Here is a 26,370-nt window from a genome sequence, read left to right as displayed (position 1 = left end):
TCACTGTTTGAATAAACTTAAAGGTGCCATTTCTTCCAATTAGATACAGGGGAGACTGAAACCTTCGCTTCTTAGATACTGACTCCATCCCCCTCTCTGGCAACAATTTTGAGACTAAGCCAGTTTGTCCCAATCTTAATCTCATTTTTATATACCTGAATGAGCAATTGAATTTAAATTCATTCCATCATTAGGGCTGCCTAGTTCAACTTTGTAAGCTTTCCCTGCTTTAGCTCAGCTGTTATTAAAATATTCATTTGTATCTCAACCAACTCAACTATACCAATGCACTCCTAGCTTTCTTAGTTGTTTCAGGGATATGGGTATTTCTGGGTTTGCCTGCAATTATTGCCTATTCCTAAATGTTCTGATGTAGGAGCTGGTGAGCAGTCTTTTTGAATCATTGAGTCCTTGTAGTGTAAGGACATCAGTAATGCAGCTTGGAAGTTCCAGGATTTCAACCCAACAGTGAAGGAATGACATTCCAAGTCAGGGCGCTGTGTGCCTTGAAGTGGATCTTGCAGGTGGTGGTCCCGTGCATCTCTGCTTGTCCTTGTAGTTGCTGGAGGAGCCTTGCTGAGTTACTAAAGTGCATCTTATAGGTGATGCATGCTGCTGCCAGTGCATTGGTGATGAAGGGAGTGCATTTTGAAGGTGGATGGAGCTTGAGGGGAATGAAGTGAGGTGCTTTGTTCTGGGCAAAGTTAAGCTGCATGAGTGTTGTTAGAGCTGCACTCATCCTGGTATAAGCAGATTATTCCATCATCTGCCTGACTTGTACCTTGTAGGTGGTGAACAGGCATTGGGGAGAAAGATTTGTTTACTGTGAATCCCGAGCATCTGACCAGCTTTTGTAGCTAATGGTAAATGGTAGCCAACCCAAATATTGATAATGGGGCATTTAATGATATTTTGAATCCCAAGAATTTGATGGTTAGATTCATGCTGGCGATGATCAGTGGCACTTGATTTGTGTAAATGGTATTGAGAGTTATCATCCAAAGCCTGGATGTTGTTCAGGTCTTGCTTTACGTGGGCATGGATTACTTCAGTATTTACATTGTGGTGCTTAATATTGAATCATAGCGTCTGTTTGCATTCTGCATGACACTATGGTCCAACTTGTCCATGCTGACCAAAGTTCCCAAACTAAGCTAGTCACACTTGCCTGTGTTTGGCCCATATCTCTCTCAACCTTTCCTATTCCTGTACCTGTCCAAATGTCTTTTTAAATATTGTAACTGTACCTGGATCTACCACCTCCTCTGGCTGTACAGTCCACATACAAACCACACTGAGAGAAAAATTGCCCCTCAGGTCCTTTTTAAATATTTTTTGTATGCCCTGTTGTGGGGGAACCCCGCCACCAGCACCAAGGAAAACTGCCTTTGTTATTCACCTTATCTATGCCCCTTATGATTTTATAAACCTCTTAAGGTCACCCCCTCAAACTCCTAAACTGCAGTGAAAAAAGTCCCAGCATATCCAGCCCCTCCTTATAATCCAAACCCTCCAGACCCAGCAACATCCTGGTATATCTTTATGGAACTGTCTGCAAATAAATAACATTATGCAATTGTCAGTGAACATCCCCATTTCATCGTTATGATGGAGGGAAGATCACTGATGAAGCTGCTTATGACACAGTAGTGCCCATGGCCCAGTGGAACAGCTGTATGGATAGCTCGGGGCTGAGATGATTGACTTCCACCAAACACTACCAACTTTCTTTGTGCAAAGTATGATTCCAAGCAGTGAAAAATCATACTTGGATTTCCATTGACTCCAGTTTGCCTAGCCCTCAATGCCATGGACAGTCATTCACGTATACTATTCTTCATGAACTTCAAATTGATCAAAATTCTGCTACCTCATCTTAACTCTCTGCAAGTTCTATTCTCCTGTGATCTGTGGTTGCTGACTTATGTTGGCTCCTGATCAAGCAACATCTTGACGTTTTAACATTCTCATCATTGTTTTCACATTCCTTGATGGCCTTATCTGAGTTTCTGTAATCTCCAGCTCCACAGCTCTGAGATTTCTGTGCATCTCTAATTTTGGCCTGTTTTGCATTCTTAGTTGTTACATCCTTTTTAGTTCATCTCTTTGTCACTTCATCTTGAATTGCCTCAGTCCCAAGATCTGGAATTCTCTTTTTATACCTTTCCACCTCTCTTCTTTGCTTTCCTTCCTTAAGACACTCCTTAAAGCCTTAGTCTTTTAAACCTGATTTGCCAATTTTACCTCCTGTTGGTATGTGGCTTGGTATCATACTTTATAATGCTCATTTGATGTAGTTACTGGAGTTCCAGTATGTTAAATTTACTAATGTTATGTCATTGCCTATCTACTTGTTGTACTCCATCTTAACTGTAAAATAAGCAATATTCCGTTCAACAAGCAGAGTAACAATTACATTTTAATATCAACTGGTACCATAAATGCTGACTAGCTTTAATATGCTGTCTGCCCCCAAGCATGTTTTTCCTACTTGCTTGTTTTGTCATTCAGCTGCCTCAGTTTTGCAGCATGTGTAGATGTTCTAGGTCATAATGTATTACAGTACCTTAAATCAGGGGTGTAATAGTGAAACTCTCATGGCCTGAACTTAATGTTAATCTAGATTTTTGTGCTCAAGCTGAATATTGCAGTTCTGCTGAGTAATTAGAGTGCTATCTTTCAGGTGAGACATTAAACTGAGCCCCATCTGTCCCCCCAGGTGAATGTAAAATATTCCATTATGCAAATTCAGGAACAGGAAATTTATCCATGATTTCTTGATCAATATTTTTGCCTCAGTTTGCCCCTGAGATTGCATGGTCATTATTGAATTGCTGTTTGTGGAAATTTGTTGGCCATGTGTCCTACATTATAATGGTGACTACACTTCAAAATTATCTACTTGGTTGAGAATTGGTTTGAAATTAATTGTGATAATGAAAAGTGCTACCTAAATGCAAATCTCCAACTATTCAGCTCCCACCCCCACCATCCCTCTTGCATAAGCTGCACCTTCTTAAGTGTATGATTATGCTTTGCTTTAAAGACCTAAGTTCAAACAATTTCATTGAATGCTCAAAACAACAAAAATATGATCGTGCTATGAATGATAATCTGAAATGAAAATGGAAAATACTGGAGAAACTTGGCAGGTCTGGCAGCATCTGCAGAGAGGAAGAGTTAACATTTCAAGAACAACATGACTCACTAATCTAACGAAGGATGATATCAGACGTGAAAGTTTAACTCTTATTTCTCTCTCCACAGATGCCATTAAACCATCTGCATTTCTCCAGTATTTTCTGTTTTTAATCTAAAATCAGTTTATTTGCTTTTGAATGTCTAGAACTAAATAATATTCTCAGATGAAATTGTGAACAATGGTTGTTTGGACTTAAGGCAAGCTGTTCCAATACAGACAAAGCATGGATATCCACCCAATGATGTGGAAAGTTGCCTTGGTATGTCCTAGAGAGAGAGAGAGAGAGAGAGAGTCTGAAAAGTACAAACTGGCCAATTACCATTTTCAGTCTGCTGTCAATCAATGAAGGAAGATATCATCGACAGTGCTATTACTTGGTCAGTATAACATGCTCACTTTGCATTCTGCCAGAGTCATACTCCAAATCTTATTGCAGTCTTCGCTCAAATATAAACAGAAGTGCTGAATTCTGGAGTTAAAATAAGAATGGTTGCTTCTGTCAAAGCAATATTTGATCGAGTGTAGGAACAAAGCTCAAGCAAGATTGAGGTCAGGAATTGGCAGGAAAACTCTCCTTTGGGTGGTCATACCTAGCACAAAGGGAAATAGTTATAGTTATTGGAGGCCAGCTGTTTCAATCCCAGGACTTTGCAGTACCTCCTTTGGATTGATATTTTCTAACCAGCCTATTTGGAGATGTTAATGAAGCACCTCACGAGCAAGTGGAACTTAAACCCTGGGTCTCATTGTACAGAGGTAGGGACACTGCACCACAAGAGCTTGGGGTAATGTCCCATGGCCAGACATCTTCAGCTGTTTTTTTAATGATGTTCTATCCAATGTAAGGTCAGATGTGACAAAATCCACTTAGACTTCCACAGGCTTTTGAAAAGATGCCCCCAGGAAGATTGATAGCGAATGTAAGAACCCATGGGATCCAAGTAAATTTGGCTAATTGGATCCAAAATTGGTTGAATGGCAAGAAGTAGAGGATGAGGGTTTGAAGAATGGTTTTGTGACTGGAAGCCCTTGTGGAACAGTTAATCAGAAAGCTTGCAGTTGATACAAAAATCAGTAGCGTGAAAAATAGTGAGGAGGATATCCTTAGATTGCAGGATGATACAAAGAGGCTGGTATGATTGGCTCATGAGTGGCAAATAGAATTGAATCTGGATAAATGTGAGCTGATATCCATGGGCAAGACAAGCAAGGAAAAGGAATACATGAATGGTAGGGCCTGGGATTGCACTGATTGTCAGATTTGTATGTCATGTCCACTGGACCTGTAAGGTAGCGAGACAGGTAGATAAAGTAGTAAGGAAGGCACTTGGGATACTTGGAGTGAGTGAGGACTGCAGATGTTGGAGAAGTCAAAGTTGAAAAGGGTGGTGCTGCAAAAGCACAGCAGGTCAGGCAGCATTTGAGGAGCAGGAAAATCAATGTTTCATGCATAAACCTTCAGGATCCTTGCCTTTATTAGCTATGCTGAGTTTAAGAGCAGGGAGGTTATGCTGGAACTGGATAAAACGTTGGTTAGTTTACAGATATTGTGTGCAGTTATGGAATTCACATTGTAGGAGGGATGTAATTGGTGCAGAGGATATTATTGAAGAAGTAACAAAGAGGATTGATGAGGGCAGACTGGTAGATGTGATCTATACGGACTTCAGTAAGGCATTTGACAAGGTCCCCCATGGTTAGCAAGGTTAGATCTCATGGAATACAGGGAGAACTAGCCACTTGGATGCAGAACTAGCTTAAAGGTAGAAGATAGGGTGGTGGCGGAGGCCTGTGACCAGTGGAGTGCCACAAGGATTGCTGCTGGGTCCACTACTTTTCTTCATTTATATAAATCATCCAAATGTGAGCATAAGAGGTATAGTTAATAAGTTTGCAGATGACACCAAAATTGGAGGTGTAATGGACAATGAAGGAGGGTACCTCAGATTATAACAGGATCTTGATCAGATGGGCCAATGGGCTGAGAAGTGGCAGATGGAGTTTAATTTAAATAAATGCGAGATGCTGTGTTTTGGGAAAGCAAATCTTAGCAGGACTTATACACTTCTTGGTAAGGTCCTAGGGAGTGTTGCTGAACAAAGAGACCTTGGAGTGCAGGTTCATAGCTCCTTGAAAGTGGAGTCTTAGGTAGATAGGATAGGATAGTGAAGAAGGCGTTTGGTATGCTTTCCTTTATTGGTCAGAGTATTGAGTACAGGAGTTGGGAAGTCACGTAGTAGCTGTACAGGACATTGGTTAGGGTACTGTTTTAACATTGCATGCAATTCTGGTCTCCTTCCTATTGGAGAGATGTTGTGAAAGTTGAAAGGGTTCAAGAAAGATTTGCAAGGATGTTTCCAGGGTTGGAGGACTTGAGCTATAGGGAGAGGTTGAATAGGCTGGGACTATCTTCTCTGGAGCATCGGATGCTGAGGGGTGACCTTATAGAGGCTTATAAAATTGAGGAGCATGGATAGAATAAATAGACAAGTATTTTTCCCTGGGATGGGGGAGTCCAGAACTAGAGGGCATAGGTTTAGAGTGAGAGGGGAAAGATATGAAAGAGACCTAAGGGGCAACATTTTCACGCAGAGGGTGGTGCATGTTTGGAATGAGATGCCAGAGGAAGTGGTGGAGGCAAGTACAATTGCAACATTTAAAATTCATTTGGATGGGTATATGAATACGAAGGGTTTGGAGGGATATGGACCAGCTGCTACCAGATGGGACTAGAATGAGTTGGGATATCTGGTCGGCATGGACAAGTTGGACTAAAGGGTCTGTTTCCGTGCTGTACATCTCAATGACTCTGACGTTTATCAGGATGTTGCCTGTGTTGGAGAGCATTAGTTACGAATAGAGATTGGATAGACTGGGATTGTTTTCCTTGGAACAGGGGAGATTGAGGGGTTGCAAGATTGAGATATATAAAATTTTGAACAGTGTAGATAGGGAGCACCTTTTCACCTTGGTGGAGGGATCAGTGACCGGAGGCATACATTAAAGGTGAGGAAATGCGACAACAGTTTTTCTTTTCACCCAGTGGGTCATGGGAATCTGAAACTCTCTGCTTGGTAATATTTAGTAGAAGTAGCAACTCACATAACATTTAAGAATTAGAGGAACATCAATTATCCGAATGACACAGTCGGGGGGGTGTATTTTGTCAGATAATCAAATGCTGGATAATACGGTTTAGCCAAGCATTGCGACCTTGCGATCTTGCCAGATAATCTGAAATTCCGATAATTGAATGCCGGACAATCGCGATTCCTTTGCATTTAGGTGTCCACTTGAGATGCCAAGGCATACAAGGCTGGCCTTCATTGCTCTTGTACCATTGTGCATAGGATTTGGGATGTCATATTGTGGTTGTACAGGATGTCTGAGGCCACTTTTGGAGTACTGTGTACACTTCTGGTCGGCTTGCTATAGGAAGAATGATATTAAATTGGAGAGGGTGCAGAAAAGATTTAAAAGGATTTCATTGAGACTGGAAGGTTTGAGTTATAAGGCAAAGCTGAATTGGCTTGGACCTTTTTCATTGGAGTGGAGAAGGTTGAGGAGTGACCTTATCAAGGTTTATAAAATCATGGGCATAGATAAGCTTGAACAGCAAAAAGTATTTTCCCTCTGGTTGGCGAGTTAAAAAATAGAGTGCATAATTTTAAGGTGAGAGGAGAAAGATTTAATAGCTTGTGTGTGGAATGAACTGCCACAAGAAGTGGAAAATACAGGTACAATTACAAACAGTCAAAAGACATTTGGATAAGTACAGGAAAGGTATAGAGCGACAGGGGGCAATGCAGGCAAGTGGGACTAGTTTAGTTTGGCAAACTTTGTCATGGATGATTTGCCCGAAAAGGTCTGTTTCTGTGCTGTATGACTCACTCTATATATGGCGAAGTGCTAGAAAGTGAGATTAAAGAGTTTGGTGTTTATGACCAGTGCAAAATGGATAGATGAAAGATCTTTTTCTGTGCTGTAGAACTGTGTAACTTTTTTTTCATGATCGTCAGTGATCTATACTACAGGTATTCACAACTCCTGTGATACTGAAGCAGTATTTGTGTGAGCAAGATGTGGGCAATATTTATACTTGGGCCCTGAAGTGACAAGTAATATTCATGCTACACAAGTACCAAACGATGACAGTCTTCAGTAAGAGCGAATATAGCCATCTCCCTCTTAATGTTTAACAATACGACAGTTGCTTAACCCAACCCCGCATGCGCACGTACACGTACGCACGTGCACACTCTATCAACATCCAGGGAGGAGAGCTACTGTTGGCCAGCAATGTAAATAATGTATCTATCGAACAGTTCAATGGCTGGTCATTTTGCTGCAAACACTCAACTCTTGAAAGTCAAAGCCATCTGCAAATAGTTGAATATGATGTAGTAGATCCCACTTGACTTGGAAATTGCAGGTTCAGACATAAGCTTAATACCATTCAGGACAAAACAATTTGCTTGATTCATGGACTTTGTTCATTTCAGTGCTGTGGTTGCATATGCACCATATGGCAGGGCTTCCCCAAGTAGGGGGGAGGGGATTGTTTGTAAAGTTGTGAACTCCAAGGCATAAATGAACAGCATGGAGCTGTGTTGAGTTTATACCAGCTCTGCTCCCTCTCTAACAGTCCCATCTTTCTTATAGCCTTCGTCACCCTTCACTCCTACGCTTCTGTTCTTGTCCCTCCCACCATCCAGCCCCAATACTCCATTCTCATTGACAGATCACAACAATTTTCAACACTTAATTTCTTCTCCTCACTGTTAGCCCATTTTAAGAAACATTGCCATATAGACTGCACCAGTGAAAGAAGGCAACCCGTCACCAGCTTCTCGATTTTGAATAGGAAATAAATGCTGGCCTTGCCAACAATCCACTCTTCGCAAACAAATTTTCTTTGAAATGTAACCTACGAATAGCATTTTGGTGTTCCATACACCTTTCTTTGGGGAGGGGTCTGACCTATGCTTGGTACCTTCCCACGTCACAGCTTATGTTGAATTTGTAATGCCATGGGGATTGAACCATGATACACACATTGTAAATTATGCTAGAAGAACCAGGTCGTCAAAATAGAAATAGAAGCAAGGGTAGGATATGCAGCCCCTTGAGTTTCCTACTATTCTATACAATCTTACTGATTTTCTGCCTCCATTCCACTTTTCTCACTTTCCGTTTCTCTTGATTCGTTGAGACCAAAAATCAATCTCACTGCTTTCAATATATTTTGGACCATCCATGAAACTGGAAAAAAGCAGTAATTTTCTAATGCAGTGACTTAATGCAACATTGTACATTTCAGTGTTATATTTTTAGAAAATATCACTCTCCAATGCACTGATTACACGTGGCCCCATTACAACCTTAGTCCAAGCGTGGATATGGACTCAAGGTCCAGAAGTGAGAATGACTGACTTTGATGTTAAAAGACTGTATTTAGCTGACCATGGCCTTCAGGAACTGAGGTAAATGAGGATCATAGGGAAACTGCACTGACTGGAATTATACTTGGTATAAGGTAAGATAGTTGTGATTGTTGGAATGGCTAATTGTTTTGGCTGTAAGATGTACCTGCAGGAGTACTTTGTCTTATGGCCCGTCTATTTTAAACAGCTGCATTAATGACTTCTCCAGGTCAGGTGTGTGTTGCTTGCTGCTGATTTGTACTTTGCTGAGTCTAGTTCATATTTCCTCCAGAAAATTAAGCAGCCTAAGTCCAATTGCAGAAGGAACAACAGCTGAGTGACTGGTGACATTTGGGTCACAGTGCCAAATAATAACCATCTCCACCTGACAATTGGTGGTATTACTTGTGTCAAATCTCACATTGTCAACATTCTGGGGTCACCAGTGACAAAAAAAATCAATCATATAAATGCTGAGATCATTAGATTATATGCAAGTTTAGATTTTAGACCAGTGACCTTACATCGGAATTGGGAAACAATTTTCAAGCAAGGCGTGGGTGGGATGTAGACAAAAGGCTGGTGGTAGACAGTGGGCGACAATCGTGGTTGAATGGCAGAAGAGTTGGTCCTCTACAACTAAAAGAAATGGTGAAATGAATGTATGCTAATGTCTTAGAAAGTAAAACTGGGAGGAAAACCAAAACATGTAAAGAAAACGCAGGTAATATGTCACCAACTATTCTAAAGGTCGTTCTGCTATAACACAACAGTTGTGTTCCTCAGCAAACTCTCAGTATAGAAAATCGTGCTGTAGAAGAAATCACTATACCCATTCAGTAGAAAGTTCGTCATCCAAATAGCGTTCACAATTCGTCAGTCGCATTATAACCAATTTGCTCTGACGAAACACGCGTTATAGCAGAACAACCTGTACCTCCTCTCTCCTCAACATTTGACCTAAACATACTTTCCAGGCAAAGTAGGGATTTGCATGTGTGTCCAGTTTAGCTGATTGTATTCACTGCTTTAAATGTGGTCGTCTCTACAATGGGGAGATCAAATATAGTTCTCTGTAAATGAGCTAGAGCTTCTGATAGCCTGTCATTTTGTTGTCCTCCTTGCTCTCATATTGACATGTCCTTAACCTGCTGTAGTTTCCAGTGAAGTACACTGTACGCTTGAGGAGCAACATCTTTTAGACATTTATAGCCTTCTAGACCCAACACTAAATTCAACAATTTCAGACAATAAACTCTATTTAAAATTTTTAATCTCCCTTTCTTTTTCATTTGCATTTTTTTTACTGTTTCACTTCCAGCTCAAAACAAACTTGCACCGGATAGATTTTAGTTTCTTTCCTTGCCCTGTAATTACTCCTTGTCCCTGGAAAACCAACTATCATTCAATTAGTTTTGCCTTCTGCTCTATTACATAACCTCATTTTTGTCATTATCACACCACCTGCTCAAAATCTGTTTATCTTTAACTTTTCCAGTTTTGATAAAAGAACATCAACTTGAAATATTAACTCTTTCTTTCTCCATAGTGCCTGACCCGAGTATTTCCAGCATTTTTATTTCAGATATCTACCATTCACAGTATTCTGCTTTAAATTAGATTAAAGACTGGATATGCTGCAGCAAATGACTTGCCACTTAAGCTCCTTGATTTCTGACAAGGCAGAAGCGAATTCACTTGTTTGGGTGGTTGCAGCTGCAAAAATACTTCAAAGACCAGTGCTATCAAAGACAAAGTAATGGTCCACTAACCCACTAGGTCCCAACTGCATTGTATTCTGGCTGCAGAATATGCTATGTGCAGTACATCTTGTTGCAGGTCCCCAAGATTTCTCTGGCAGCATACACCAAACCTACAACTTTCACTTAGGGTAACAAACAAATGAAAAAATTATTTCCAAGTGGTGATGAGGAGGCAACACATTGTCCTGCCCTAGACAAATGCTGCTGTAATTTTGTTGCTGTTAGGCCAACATGCTGAACTGTCCTACAGTGTTGAGATTATTTCACAACACGACTGCAGTTGAAGAAGGCAGCTCACACCAGCATCCTCTGGGCATCTGCATATGAAAGGTATCAGTAATGTCCCTATTCTGCAAATGAGTAATAAAATCATGTAACTTAATGCAAGTATTTATAAGGTGGTCTGTCCAAGATTTTGTTTGAATTTCATCTTGAATATCACAAGGTTATAGTGTTCAAATCTATTCAAGTTAATTAGTATGATTATTATAATCGATCATGTTGGCTTGAATTAAACTGGTGAGAATGGCTGCTCTTGCTGTCATGTCTGTGAGTGCACATTTATAAAAAAATCTTTTGTGAATGTAGAGGCATTTGTTAGAATATAAATATGTGCAGACCTTTTCCTGATGTAAGAGATATTTTGAGAAAATGATATCTGATAATGTTTCAACTGTTCAGATCTGGTTTCAAGACATTTTAGAATATTATTATACTGCCTTGTTAATGCTTTAAATCCTAATGTGAATGTAATGTTGTTCCAGAGGACGCAGCAGTGGGAAGGGACCTCCACAGTCTACTGTAAGTACAAAGTTTTGCATATAAATTTTATTAAATTTAATGCATTTTTGCTACCTGCTAAGTACATTTAGCATTTTGAGGCACATCACTAAAAGTTGATTAAGTACTTAATATTGAACATTTTTTGACTCTACTTCTTATGAACACTTGTATTGCCATGCTAGTAACTTGTCATGCTGAATTAATTCTATTCAGGTTTTTTGTATTTGTAGAAACTGTAAATGATTGGAATCCAAAATATGACTTTGCTATGGTCTTCAGTGAAGTAGCATTTTGTCGTCTTGTGTGGTGTTATGAAGGCAAATCATTGGGCTCAAATTATTAGCTGTTTCTCTCTCCCAAGACACTGCCAGATCAGAATGTCTCCAACCCTTTGTTTTAATTTTTTTTGTCTTGTAATTAGTAAACTTGCATTGGTTGCCATGTGCAACAAAAATCTGTCTACCAATATCCAGCAGAGGGTGTTGTTCCTGTGAGTATTTTGTCATTCAGTTTTAGAAAGGAGCTAAAAAAATGTACAAGCATTGAAAGCTTTAATAGTTTTCTTCATCAAAGCAAACATCAGGTCCTAAGTCATGTAGCTGCATTTGGCACCTTATTTATTTTGTGTTCAGTTCAGTTTTTAATTTAGCTGAATGTGACAACCAATATAGATTTAGTTAAAAATCGCAACACCAGGTTATAGTCCAACAGGTTTAATTGGAAACACACTAGCTTTCGGAGTGCCGCTCCTTCTTCAGGTGGTGTGGAGGGCACAATTGTCAGACACAGAATTTATAGCAAAAGTTTACATTGTGATGTAACTGAAATTATACATTGAATGATACCTTAATTGTTTGTTGAGGCTTTCGTCTGTTAGAATGCTATGATAGTTTCACTTCTTTCATGTGTAACTCACAAAACCTTTTTTTTAAAAGGTTGCATTCTCCAGTTAACTGTAACAATGGGTGTTAGCTAGACAATATGTTGAAGACACTATTCGAGGAGAAAGTGAGGACTGCAGATGCCGGAGATCAGAGCTGAAAATGTGTTGCTGGAAAAGCGCAACAGGTCAGGCAGCATCCAAGGAACAGGAGAATCGACGTTTCAGGCATAAGCCCTTCAACAGGAGAATAGACGTCTCTGGCATAAGCCCATGCCCGAAACGTCGATTCTTCCTGTTCCTTGGATGCTGCCTGACCTGCGCTTTTCCAGCAACACATTTTCACCTTCAACATATTGTCTAGCTAACACCCATTGTTACAGTTAACCAGAGAGTGCAACTTTCTTAAAAAAAGTTTTTGTGATTTACACTTAAAAGAAGTGAAACTATCATAGTATTCTAACAGATGAAAGCCTCAACAAACAATTAAGGTATTATTCTTTAGATTACTTTAGATTACTTTACTTTACAGTGTAGAGACAGGCCCTTTGGCCCAACAAGTCCACACCGACCTTCTGAGGAGCAACCCACCCAGACCAATTCTCCTACATTTGCCCCTCCACCTAACAGGCAATTTAGCACAGCCAATTCACCTAACCTGCACATTTTTGGACTGTGGGAGGAAACCGGAGCACTCAGAGGAAACCCACACAGACACTGGGAGAATGTGTGAACTCCACACAGTTGCCTAAGGCGGGAATTGGACCAGAGTCTGTGGTGCTGTGAGGCAGCAATGCTAACCACTGTGCCACCGTGCTGCCCTACCCTACCAATGTATAAAATCGCACTGTAAACTTTTGCTGTAAATTGTGTCTGACAATTGTGCCCTCCACAACCATCTGATGAAGGAGCGGCGCTCCAAAAGCTAGTGTGCTTCCAATTAAACCTGTTGGGCTATAACCTGGTGTTGTGATTTTTAACTTTGTGCACCCCAGTCCAACACCGGCATTTCCAAATCATGACTAATATAGATTTAGATTATGTATAAAACAACGTGAGCATGTATTGCCAGAAAACTAATTCTGAAATCCTGCAATGAACTTTCAACTGAAGTTGGTTGAGCAGTCAGGAGCAATCATGATTTTTCAAGTCTAGTTTGTAGTTCCTCCCCAGCCCCCTCCAATTTTGTGTGATCTCTTTAACAATAGTTGATGAGATCTTTGCAGGCTTGAAAATAACTTTGTTGTTGACCTGTGCAGATGTGTTCAGTCCATTACTGGCTTTTGCCAGCAGCAATATTTTCAGGAGAATAGTGCTGTCCATTGTGGTAATGGAAACAATGATTTAGGTGCTAGTTATACTTTATAAAACTCTTTCATTGTACAGAAGTCTAGTTTGCAATAAGTAGTGCTGTAAAATAAATATATCTATGTAAAATTCCCATTATGCTGGCATAACAACGCTATTTAATATGTCCACGCATTTAATGTACTTGGTTATGTACTCATCAGTCTCCTGATCTGAAAGTTTCCTTTTTAAAGTACCGAGGAAGCTATCCTCTGATCCCCTCAGTGTAATATGCTAAGATATCTAAGTAATGATGTTGCATGATTAAATAATTTAACTTTAGGCAGCATAAGAAGGTAACTAATGAGCTTTAAAACAAATACCATGAGGTGTTTATTAGATTAGATTAGATTACTTAGTGTGGAAACAGGCCCTTCGGCCCAACAAGTCCACACCGCCCCGCCGAAGCGTAACCCACCCATACCCCTACATCTACATCTACCCCTTACCTAACACTACAGGCAATTTAGCATGGCCAATTCACCTGACCTGCACATCTTTGGAGTGTGGGAGGAAACCGGAGCACCCGGAGGAAACCCACGCAGACACGGGGAGAACGTGCAAACTCCACACAGTCAGTCGCCTGAGGCGGGAATTGAACCCGGGTCTCCGGCGCTGCGAGGCAGCAGTGCTAACCACTGTGCCACCGTGCCGCCCATAATAAAATCATGAGAGAAATACCAGCCAAGGGCAAATACCAGTTTATATATAAGCAATCAAATCATCTCTAAAATTAAGTAGAATATTGCTGGATGGAACAGAACAAAAACTAGTTGCTGTCTATTTGCATAAGAAAGCATTTCAATGGCATACTTCTGAAGATCACATAGAAATTTAGCATTAAATTAAGCAGTTTGCACAAATAGTGCAGACAAAAGGATCAAGGAACCTCTTTCATATTGTGTAGGATTATGAAAGTTTTTCTACAATTAGATGTAGTTATTATGTTTATGGTGAGGTTGCATCCAAAACTAAAAAAACACAAATATAAACTAGTCTCTAATAAATTCAGTCGTGAGTCAGAATAATCCTAAAATGGTTAGAATGGAATTATTTGACCATGGTTGTTATGGTGAATAGCACAGATGATTTTGACGAGGGATATATTAAGCACATGGAGGAGAAATGAGTAGAAGGCTACCCTTGGAGTAATCAGAGGAGGAGGAGGCTCATGTGAGTATAACTATGAATACAGACCAGTTGATCTGAATGGTTTGTTTCTGTCTTGCTTATTCTATGTAAAAACTGGTTATGCGGTGAGCAAAAGCATATCGGTCCTATAGAAATGGAAAGTGAATTTGAGATGCACTTGTAATGACGCTGGTTCATGAAATGGCAATCATTTTACCATATAGCAGTCAGTTGTTGCTTTTCAGACAATTGCAGTATAAAGCTTGTACAGAATCAGCAGTTCTTGTTTTGTTAACAACATGATTACATATAGAGTCAATTGGGAAATGGAAACAAGACTTTGTCATAGGCATAGCAACATGATGTGGAAAGAATGCTTCTACTAGTACAGAATGCTAGCATTAAAGCTATTCACTGTCATTTTGGCAGCTATAGGGAAAAGCCACTACTACTTTAGGTGCTGCATGACAGCACTGTGACACCTTCCAACACATTACTGATGATTGCGAGTAGACTGTTGGGGTGGTAATTAGCTGGGTTGGCTTTTTTTTATGCAGGACATATTTGGGAATTTTCCACATTATTACATAGATGCCTAACTATACTGCTTTAACTATACTGGAATAGCTTGGCTAGGGGAGTGGCAAGATCTGGAAACATCTTCAGTACTGTTGTCAGGGCCCATAATGCTTCCAGTTCTTGCTATCGTGTGGAGTGAATTGAATTGGCTGAAGACTGGTGTCTGTAATGCTGGAGGCGACAGGAGGAGGCAAAGATGGATCAGTCAGTCAGTACCATTAGTCCAAGGGATCACTGTGGTTCAGTGGAGAGTGCAGAAGAGGATACCAGGACCAGCACCAGGCTTATATAAAATGAGAAGCTATCAAACAGGATGACTTGCATGCCAAATCAACAAGTGGTAGATGAAGCCAAGTGATCCCACAACCAATGGATCAGCTCTAAGCTCTGTAGTCTTGCCACATCCAGTCATGAATGGTGGTGGATAATTAAACAACTCACTGGAGGCGGATGCTCCACAAATATCCCCATCGTCAATGATGGGGGAGCCCAATACATGTCAGACTGGTACAAAAAGTGAAGTCACGACTTTGACATGGTATCAAGAGTGAGCTGGAAAGATGGATGCAGAACTGGCTTAGTCATAGGAGGTAGAGGGTAGCAGTGGAAGGATGCTTTTCAGAATGGAGGGCTGTGAATAGTGTTCCACAGGGATCAGTGCTGGGACCACAACAGTTTGTGATCTGCATAAATGATTTGGAGGACAACATAGCTGGTCTAATGATTAAGTTTTCAGATGATAGAAACATGAATTGTGAATAGTGAGGAGAATTGTCAGGGGATACTGCAGGATATAGATGTGTTGGAGGCAATGGCAGAAAAATGGTAAATGGAGTTTAATCTGAATGAGTGTGAGGAGATGCATTTTGGAAGGCTATGTGCAGGTGAGAATTATACAGTGAATGGTCGAACCCTTAGGAGTATTGATATAGAGAGATATCTGGGTGTGCAGGTCCACAGATGACTGAGGGTGGCAGAGCGGGCAGATAAGGTAGTAAAAAAAATACCTGTAGTATGCTTGCCTTCATTGGAAGGGGTCTTGCCTGTAAGGATAGACAAGTTATGCTGCAGCTTTATAGAACTTTAGGCCACATTTAGAATATTGTGTACAGTTCTTGTCACCACACTACCAGAAGGATGTGGTTGCTTTGGAAAGGGTACAGAAAAGGTTTAGCAGGATGTTACCTGGTATGGGGGATTTTAGCTATGAAGAAAGGTTGGGTTTGTTTTAACTGGAATGCAGGAGATTGAGGGGCCGACCTGATAGAAGTTTAGAAGATTGTGAATGTAAGGATAGAGCGGAAAGCCCAAGGCTTTTTCCCAGGCTGGAGGGGTAGGTTACAAAGGGACACAGGGTCTAGGTGCAAGGGGGGGTGGAGAGGAAGTTTATTAGAGTTAGAATCCCTACAGACCCTTCGGCCCAACAAGTCCACACTGACTCTCCGAAGAGTAACCCACTGAGACCCATTCCCCAATCCTATATTTGGCCTTGATTAATGCACCTAACCTACACCTCCCCATGGGGAATTTAGCATGGCCAGTTGACCTAACCTGCACATCTTTGGACCGTGGGAGGAAGCCCACGCAGACACGGGGTGACTGTGCAAACTCCACATAGACAGTCACCCGAGGCTGGAATCGAACCCAGGTTTCTGGTGCTGAGAGGCAGCAGTGCTGCCCAAAGAGATGTGCGAGGCATGTCCTTCTCACAAAGGATGGTGAGTGTCTGGAACATGCTGCCAGAGGTGGTGGTGGTGGAAACAGTTAGATACAATTCAAGCAGCACCTGGGCAAATACGTGAATCTGAATGGAATCGAGGGATGTGGATCCTGTAATTGAAGATAGATTCAATATGGAAGGGGAAAGTGTTGAAGTAGGCTTGGAGGGCTGAAGGGCCTGTTTCTGTGTTGTATTGTTGTTCTTTACTACTTTATATGGCAGAGAAGGTTTGTATCCTGAGGATATGTAGCATATATGACCACAAATCTAATTCTTACAAGTCAGAGATGGATACTTGGGTGCTTGAAAGATCTTTCGTTGGAAAACTTTCACTTCTAACCATGAAACTGGTGTACACATATAACCCCAACTACTCAGTCAAAGAAAACCTGTGCACATGTAGATTTAATACAAAACTGGATGATGTGCTTCAAATTGAAAGTTAGGTGCAATATCAGATAAATTTTCTCTTTGCTGAATGTTTTGCCAACATTTAATAAGGTTAAGCAACTCATTTATTAGTGAAAATTGATAATTTAGTTAATAGTGGGAGGGACAATTAGCAATTCCACATCATGAATACAGGTTGTAAAGTATTCAAAAATACTTTGGAAAATTAAATAATTACATCAATAAGCTGTCTGTAGAAACTTAGATAAAGTTCATGAAACAGATCAAAACAGACTGAGTAGTTGGGGTTATATGTGTACACTAGTTTCATGGTTAGAAGTGAAAATTGTCCAATGAAAGATCTTTTTCGCACCCAATTATCCATCTTTGACTCGTAAAGATTAGATTTGTGCTAAGAAGGTACCACAAATTCAGGATGTGAAGTGTTTTTTGAGCTCAAATGTTCTACTTGGAAAGTGGTTTAAAGGTAGACATGCTTGCTGCATTTTAAATTTTGTTTTCTTATGTGGACATTGTATTGATTCCAGTTTAAATTTAACTGGAAATGGTATTAACTTGGACAAAGTTGCCCAGATACTTTAAAGAAGTTCAACTGGATCCCACTTTTGTGTCATAGCTATTAAATCTCTGCTAAAATACAATGGTATGTGGCCCAATCTTTGAAAAAAATCAGGTATTCTTCATAGTATTACAGAGCTATGTAATTAAAAGATATGCATGTAAATGTAAGAGCTGAAGTAAATCTCAAATTTATCCAGCATTCAGCAAACCATTGAGAACTGGGATTAAACCTATTTGATCTGCATTGAGCCCATGGTTCATTGCATGCACAATACTGGATTAACTTTGGTGTTGCCCTTGGGAATGATACTCACTCAAGTTAGAGAACCAGATGCAAAAGAATATCTAGGGTTAATCGGAAGGCGTGTACTGCTGTTGCTTATTGGAAATAGGCACTGACTGGGTATGTATATTTCTTTGTGTTACATTTTTTTGCATCAAATTAATGCTGATGTACATTGGCAATTTACTGGTAGGCTTTCTGTTAAGTCAAGAAGCTTCATGATAAATGAACATATGGACATATTTTGCTAGGGCAATTTATTATTTTTAGTTTCAAGTAGGAAAGAAAATTGAAAGCATGTGAAATAGAGAGATCTTTAGGATTACACTGAATTGGTCTGCAAAAGCTGATGAACTGGCAGATGTTGGTAGAAGAGAAGGGAGAAAAATATGAAAGGCTAATATAGAATCAGAAATTAAGAACTGACAAAGTTGAATAAGTTGGTTGTGGTGAGAAACACAGCTAATTCAGACTTCAGTCCGATATGATTTGTATTCTTTCTGGCTTTTGCTGGGGAATCTATCTTGGATTGTTTAATTATTGAATTGTTGTTGAATGCTCATGTTAGCTAAAATTGATCTGCCTTTGTTTTTTTTTCAATAAAGGTTTAAACCTGATTTTTATAAGAGTTACTTTGCATTTTGTTGATAGCACAAGTTTCATGAAGATAAATAGGTTGGGATTGCTTAGGCTTTTAAGCAGTAATAGTCTCCACCCCACCTATTTTATTTTTTTTCTAATCAACCTGTTCAGATGTTAACACACACCTCAAGGACTAGAACTGAGGCCTTTTGGCTCAGAGCTAGGGGCACTATCATTGGACCACAAGAACCCCCACCCCACTGCATTGTTTTGATACATTTTGCAGTTTATCATTGCCAGGTAGAATCTATTGTGTATATATAGACCTCCTGTGGTGGAGGTAGTGCCATGTTAATTCAACACTTGAAATAGATTACTGATTATTGGCAGAATTTCAAATCTTTTTGTTGGTAGAGCTGTAGAATGTTGCAACAAGATCTGCACCCACCATAATTATTGATGCTCCACCTCAGTAGCATTGGTCAATGGAAGTTTTTGAAACTGCAAAGTCTAAATTGTTGAGAGCTAGTATCAACCACAACAGTTCAGTTTATGAAGTATATTGAATTATCAGATGGAGTACTGTAATTATTTCTCAATAACTACTAATAGATCATCTTCAAATCAACCTGCTCACAGATGTTATTACACTCCTGTGGAGTGTCGGGACTTGGAACCTGGGCCTCCTGTTCTGAGGTAGGGAAATGATGACTGCATCACAGGAACCCTCAATAGTAGGCAGCCGATTGAAAGGGAATAATGCAAAAGTGCCCTACTCGAAGAGGAGTACTTGGCTGTTAATGCAGATCGTTTAGATAATTTAGTGTCTTCTGATGTTGCAGCAGTGTTATAGTGATGAACTAGTAATTACACATGCGTATTTATTCTAAAACAAACATAGCAAATGAACACAGGTGGCAGGTGTAATATATTAATATGATAAATTAAGAGTTTTTCAAGTAACACTATTTGGCTTTATTTTCCTCGAATGTTTCCTTTTCACAGTTCCGAGGGTAATTGACCTCTTGTGGTCCAGGTGGTGATTACTTTGAGGATCTCCTCCCAAGTGTCCATAATTGTTTACACGTTCAGACCATGAGTGCATTCATATTAGAGACAAATTCAATCCAGGCCTCACTCTTGACTTGTGGACTTCTCAGCACTGAAGGAGGCCACACCATTCACCAAAGATCTGACTATGCTGAATCCCATTTTCTAGCTTTTGGCCCATTGTACTGTAGGCTATACAAATGAAAATGGAAAACCATGATACATGATTGGTCAGTAAGCACTCGCAATCAGTCTGGTTCTTTAAGACTTCATTCTTTATTTCTTCATACAGCCAGGTACAGAGCATTCAGAAACAGAGGTTGTGTACATCTGTATTCCTCGGAGAAGATGCACACATGGCTTAAAACAAAGACCTTTTTATACTTTTCTTAAAGAAAAGTCTATGATCACGTAGTACATTCAAACAATTGCCAATCAATACACTATTTTGCTTTATTTGACAGTTACTTAGTCCAGTGATATTTCCTGGGAACCAACTTTGTTTTCCAACACTCAGGCTACTCTTATCTCACTAACCAAACCATTGCACCTGCATTTGAAGGTCTGTTAGGATGGCCAGTAATGTCTTATCTAGTCTAGTTATTTCTATGCTGTCAAGGGAATGTTGTTTGCTAATTTCTATTGAGTCAGACTGGTTAGTCAATTATACAACTATAGCTGAGTTAAAAGCCAGTTTATGCAGCTTTTAGCAGAATTGTCGATTTGTAGCCTAGAAACTATTTTGTCATATTATTTGCATTGAGAAGCCATTTTATTGCCACCTAGGTTATTAAGAACACCTAGGTTATCATCTGTTAAGCGGTTGTTCCTGACAACAACTACTTACCTCAACCTGTATTCAGGTATCAGATCCTCACCTTCTAGTCACCCTAACTATGCTCCTGTATAATTTTGTTAGCTCTATCAGGCCCCCTCTCAACCTTTGGTCCTCCAAAGAAAACAATCCTAGCTATCCAATCTTTCCTTAGTTCAGACCCTCCAGCCTAGGAAGCATCCAAGTGAAGCTGTTCTGCAGTCTCTCTCATATATTCACATCTTTTCTACAGTGTGATGACCAGACCTGAATGGAATGCTTCCAGTTGTGGCCTAACCAGCATTCTATACAGTGCCTCCTTGCTCTTGTATTCTGTGTCCCTCTTAATCACCGTATCAATTTATCCTGCTACCTTCAAGAATCTGTGGATATGCACATCAAAATCCTTCTGATCTTCAGTGCTTTTCAGGGTCCTGCCATTCATGGTGTAACCCTTGTTAGCTCTCCTCAAATCTTGTATTTTTCCAGTTGAATTCCACTTACCACTATACTGCCCACCAGATCACATTATTGATATCCTTCTGTCAATCCTTTGTCTATCCTTCTAACTATTTTCTACACTACCGATGTTCATATCATCCTCTCTGATGAATATTTTTGGTTAGTGATCAGGGACAGTAGTTACTTATTTTCCCTTCACTCTGTGCCAATAACAATGTATCTCATGATTTATTACAAACTATTTATCTTTATACAGGGTATGTTAAAACCCGATGCCTTCAATTCAGGTCATTCTGTTATAATGCAAGTTTCATTCTTGTGAATTGGCTATAACGCGATTGACAAATTGGGACATTGTTTCTATAGCACAAACTTTTTAAAACTTACGTTGGCTGCAACGTGATTACACCAATGCTTCAAACGCTGTTTCTAAAACTCGATTTTTCTGTAACACAGGGTTGCACTAGAATGCAACCGTCATGTTATAGAGGAAACTACCTGTACTGATGTAGATTGTTGAGTTGGTTGCTACACGGTTGTTGAAGTGCAGTTGAATTATTTTAAAAACAGTAATGAATGTTGCAAAAGCCATTAAATTTTCAAGGTGAGAGAGCTTGACTGTCATACAAAAAAAAATCTAATGTATCTATTTGATACCTTTACTGAGGATATGTGGGGCTGGTTGAGCCATTACTAAGAAATCTTGCCACCCAAAGGAGCACTTGTATTTGTCGACTGTAGTTTAATATCGTAATTCTGATGCAATAGACCAATAATAGTTCATTGGTATGAAGCACTCACTATCTGTTTTATATTCGTACACAAAATTACCTTTCGCATTCCATTTTTAAAATTTGAATTCCTCCACTTAACACTTTTAACTGGATCAAAAAATGCTTTGATATATATAGAGAGCGTAATAAGCTTGTGTGTTGACTTTGGGTCAACTATCCACTCTGTTGTGGCTCTTTTAAATGTGTCAGATTGGAACAAAATCATTAAATCTATTTTTGTTTCGATCCTTTTTGGAGCTCTTAGAAAATATTTAAAATGCACCTGTATGGTTTTCTCTGGGAAGATAGTTTGAGCATCACAAACATGGTGATATTTGGGCTAATTAGGGTCAAAGTGTTGGTAAATGAATCTTTCTTGGGGGATGTTATTTAGTTTTTACAACTTGTCTGTTTGTATAGTTGTGTCCCTACAACCAGAATGGAGAGAAGTACTTTTGTTTTGTGGCAAACATTGCAGTGCTTGAAGAAGAATTGAATGGATTGAATAAAATTTTGCTACAGTTAGGATATTCTATAATTTTGAAAAGGTTGCATGACAGGCACTTTTTTTAAAAACAGATTCATAATTGTAATTCACTGATTTGCCTGTAACATTGTTGTGGGTTGTTAAACCTACTCATCTCTGAATAAAGACCACCTGAGGTTTTCATGCATGTTTGTGCTTTCTAACCAGCTTGAAACAACATCGGTCTATTTGATAATATTTGCTATATTAATTGGTAATGGTGGTCAATGAATTGTTTGGAAGATATTTGTTTACTGAGTCCTGAATACGGTTTTTAACTTCCTTATGGTCCATCAAAACATAAATTAACTTAGGAAAGTAAATTTTAACATGCTAATTAATATATCTTTAATTTTGTCCCTCTACAGATTCCATATGATGGAATATATGCAAACATGCGTATGGTCCACATTCTTACATCAGTTGTAGTAAGTATGCATTTATGCATAAGATTTTAACTTAATTCTTAGCAAAATTGTTTGCTTGAAAGAATGCGTAAGTGCATCTTTCTACACTAATACTGGTGTTTTGCCTCTCTTTTTTTGTAAACTTGCATTTGTTTCAAATACTATTTTTGATGGTAACATAGCCTTTCTGTTGTAAAATGTTCCATATCTCAATAACTTGGTGAAAGTAAGTTTCTAGATCCCCTGTTTGTTTGAATGAATCTTAGCTAGGTTAATACTGATGTTAAAAATCACACAACACCAGGTTATAGTCCAACAGGTTTAATTGGAAGCACACGAGCTTTCAGAGCGACGCTCCTTCATCAGGTGATAGTGGAGGGTTGAATCCTATCACTGAATTTATAGCAAAAATTTACAGTGTGATGTAACTGAAATTATACATTGAAAAATTGATTGTCTGTTAAGCCTTTCATCTGTTAGAATATCATGATTGTTTCACTTTCATGTGTAAATCACAAAACTTTTTTTTAAAATGTTGCATTCTCAGTTTAGTTGTTAACAATGGTGATAGCTTGACAAAATGTTGAAGGTGTTAGCCCCCTGTGTTCTCTGTCTATGACCTGATGTTTAGATTGATTCTAATCTAAAAAGTGAGATAACGCAGTTTTACATGAATGCATGCAGTTTTTGAGCAAAGTACAAGTAACCCTGCAAGTACAAATTCACCCCACAAAATGTGTGCGCATGTGGGTCTTTGTGTGTTTGTGTGTCTCTGTCTGTCTGGGTTGGGGGTTGAGTGTGTGTGTGTGCAGAGTGTCTTAAGTCTATGAGGGGGTGCATGTGTTGAGAGTGTGTCTCTGTAAGGGTGTGTGTGGGTGTCTGTATATGTGTGTCTGTGTGTGTAGGAGTATCTGTATGTGTGTGTAGTGCAATGGTGGCCACCTGTAATGTGACATGAACCCAAGGTTGAGGCCCTCCCTATGGGTACCGAACTTAGCTATCAGCCTCTGTTTGGCCACTTTTCTCTGCTGCCTGTCCTGAAGTCCACCTTGGCGGATGGTCACCCGAAGGTCCAATGCTGAATGTCCTGGACCATCGGGGGACCATCCTCCACGGTGGACTTCGGGACAGGCAGCAGAAGAAAGTGGCCGAGCAGAGGCTGATAGCTAAGTTTGGTACCCATAGGGAGGGCCTCAACCTTGGGTTCATGTCACATTGCAGGTGACCACCATTGCACTATACACACACAGATACTCAGGCACTCCTATACACACAGATGCACGCGCTCACACTCCCACGCACCCCCTTACAGACTTCTCTCCCTCTCTCCCTCTCTCCCTCTCTCCCTCTCTCCCTCTCACCCTCTCACCCTCTCACCCTCTCTCCCTCTCTCCCTCTCTCCCTCTCTCCCTCTCTCCCTCTCTCCCTCTCTCCCTCTCTCCCTCTCTCCCTCTCTCCCTCTCTCCCTCTCTCCCTCTCTCCCTCTCACCCTCTCACCCTCTCACCCTCTCACCCTCTCACCCTCTCACCCTCTCACCCTCTCACCCTCTCACCCTCTCACCCTCTCACCCTCTCACCCTCTCACCCTCTCACCCTCTCACCCTCTCACCCTCTCACCCTCTCACCCTCTCACCCTCTCACCCTCTCACCCTCTCACCCTCTCACCCTCTCACCCTCTCACCCTCTCACCCTCTCACCCTCTCACCCTCTCACCCTCTCACCCTCTCACCCTCTCACCCTCTCTCGCCCCCCCCCCCCCCCCCCTCTCTCGCACCCCCCCCCCCCAAAGAATTAACTGGCAATTTGGCATTTCCCACCACCAAATATTATTGTTTGCCCAACATATAGCAGTATAGTCCAGTTGTGGGTCATCCGTAAACACTTTTGGGTATTTTTGCTGGATATTCATTCCCTTTATGTAGATTGATTAAAGTATATTGAATTTACAACTTGAAAGAGGCTGACATTCACAGATCACAGATTCCCAATAGTGTGGAAGCAGGCCATTGAGTCCACACTGAACCTCTGAAGAGCATTCCATCCTGGCCCACCCCATCTCTGTAATCCTGCATTTCCCATGGTTAACCCACCTTACCTGCACATCCCTGGACACTAGGCACAATTTAGCATAGCCAATCCACCTAACATTCTTGAGAGCAGTAATCTGAGTTCCACGAAGTTGGCCTGTTTTTATATATGTTTTAGAGTAATCTCTTCAGAAGCTGTTTTTGTATGTTGAGATGGACTCTGCTTAAATCACCTAACTGTCATACTTTGGTGGCATTTCCTTTGCTCTTTATTCTGAATGAATAATTTCTGAATTCTCAAGTTCTGGGGGGGGGAGATGGGGAAATGCGGAGATGGAAAGGTGTTGCAGTGTCAGCACCTTATGTTCAGGCACCCTCTGACCCTGGTAAAAATCTGGTTTGTCGGCTCTTTAAAAATATATCCAGCTATGAATATTCAGTCCCTCATCTGGCCCTACTTGATGCAAAGATTTTAAGGCTGCAGCATATGGTAATTAACCAACTTTACTTGCAAATGCGTAAAGCATTGCAAAATAAATATTTCAATACTCTTCATTCCCTGCTTCCTTTTTCTTAGCCACCTTTCTTGTTAATCTCCTTCCTTTCTACTCCAGGGATAAGAAAATTCTGTCCATAACAACCTTTCACTTTTTTTCATGTACAATGTTCTTAGCTCTCCACCATATGCTTGAAGAATTTGTCTTGCCCACTTACATATCAAAATATATTTTTAAAAGGACTTATGGTCATTGGGCAAAGATTAGATAGTATGGCTGTATTACGAGCCTTAATTACAGTCAAAGAAAACAAAAACCGCCTAAGTTAATGGTACTGCAGCATACTCCTGTGCGTAATCAAGAAATGAAAATCTGTGATCATTTTGGGAGCACATTATACAGGTGGGTTTCAGAATCTATTTTCACCATAAATTCTCAGAAGCTTTTCAGGTTAGTGAATTGATAAAATCACTTCTACCCCAAATTCTCCTTGCATTTCAGGGGTGAAAGTTTGACCCATGATTGTGTGAATCACATTTCTGCCATTATCTAATGTCGGTTAGTTGGTCAATTTGGTGCCAATGTCACTACTTTGATGCATGTATCTCTGAACCCAATTTTCGGTGCCATTTTCTTTGTTGGGAATTAGGAGGAAATGCTGTGGCAATAAGACATTTGCGATCTTAATTCAATCCTCAATCTACCTGTCAGTTAGATGTATTGGATGCTATGGTTGGAATTTAACAATGACTTGATGGCCCTTCCATTACCGATTGAAATATCAAGAGTTTGTCAGATGTGCCCCACAGTGATTTTATGGTTGGCAGGCTATTAGCTGTCACGCAGCAGAATTTACAAATTTGAATCATCTGTTCTGTTTACTTTCCTATAAGGAACTTGGAATTCGGTTAGTTTTAACTGAAGCTCCCATTTGCTGAGCCGTTTAACTGTGCTGGGACTTGATGCCTGTGCTCCAGAAATCAAAACCCTTTCCCTTTTTAAATATTGTTCTGTGGATCATTTGTTCATCTGCCTGATTTGTTCCTGTTTTACTAGCCTAATATATGATAGCAGGAGTAATGTAGATTTGTCATTTGATATCTAACTTGATTGAATCCGCTGGAGCACATGTACCCAGGTCAGGCACAG

At 40.1% G+C, this 26,370-nt stretch overlaps 1 protein-coding gene across 6 annotated transcripts in view; it reads left to right on the top strand.

Moving 5' to 3' along the window:
• The window catches only part of atxn2 (ataxin 2), a 102,614-nt gene that overhangs the window by 10,063 nt on the left and 66,181 nt on the right, over nucleotides 1–26,370 (top strand). For all 6 annotated transcript variants that reach the window (XM_072587553.1, XM_072587554.1, XM_072587550.1 and 3 more), the window contains exons 2-3: nucleotides 11,153–11,189; nucleotides 22,659–22,718. In XM_072587553.1, the coding sequence (XP_072443654.1) occupies nucleotides 11,153–11,189; nucleotides 22,659–22,718 (97 nt within the window). The remainder of the gene's footprint in view (nucleotides 1–11,152; nucleotides 11,190–22,658; nucleotides 22,719–26,370) is intronic.

This window comes from Chiloscyllium punctatum, chromosome 17 (genome assembly GCF_047496795.1).
Source record: "Chiloscyllium punctatum isolate Juve2018m chromosome 17, sChiPun1.3, whole genome shotgun sequence".
Classification (NCBI taxonomy): Eukaryota; Metazoa; Chordata; class Chondrichthyes; order Orectolobiformes; family Hemiscylliidae; genus Chiloscyllium; species Chiloscyllium punctatum.
The sequence above is the reverse complement of the archived record's forward strand: the minus strand, read 5'-3'. Positions and strand labels throughout refer to the sequence as shown.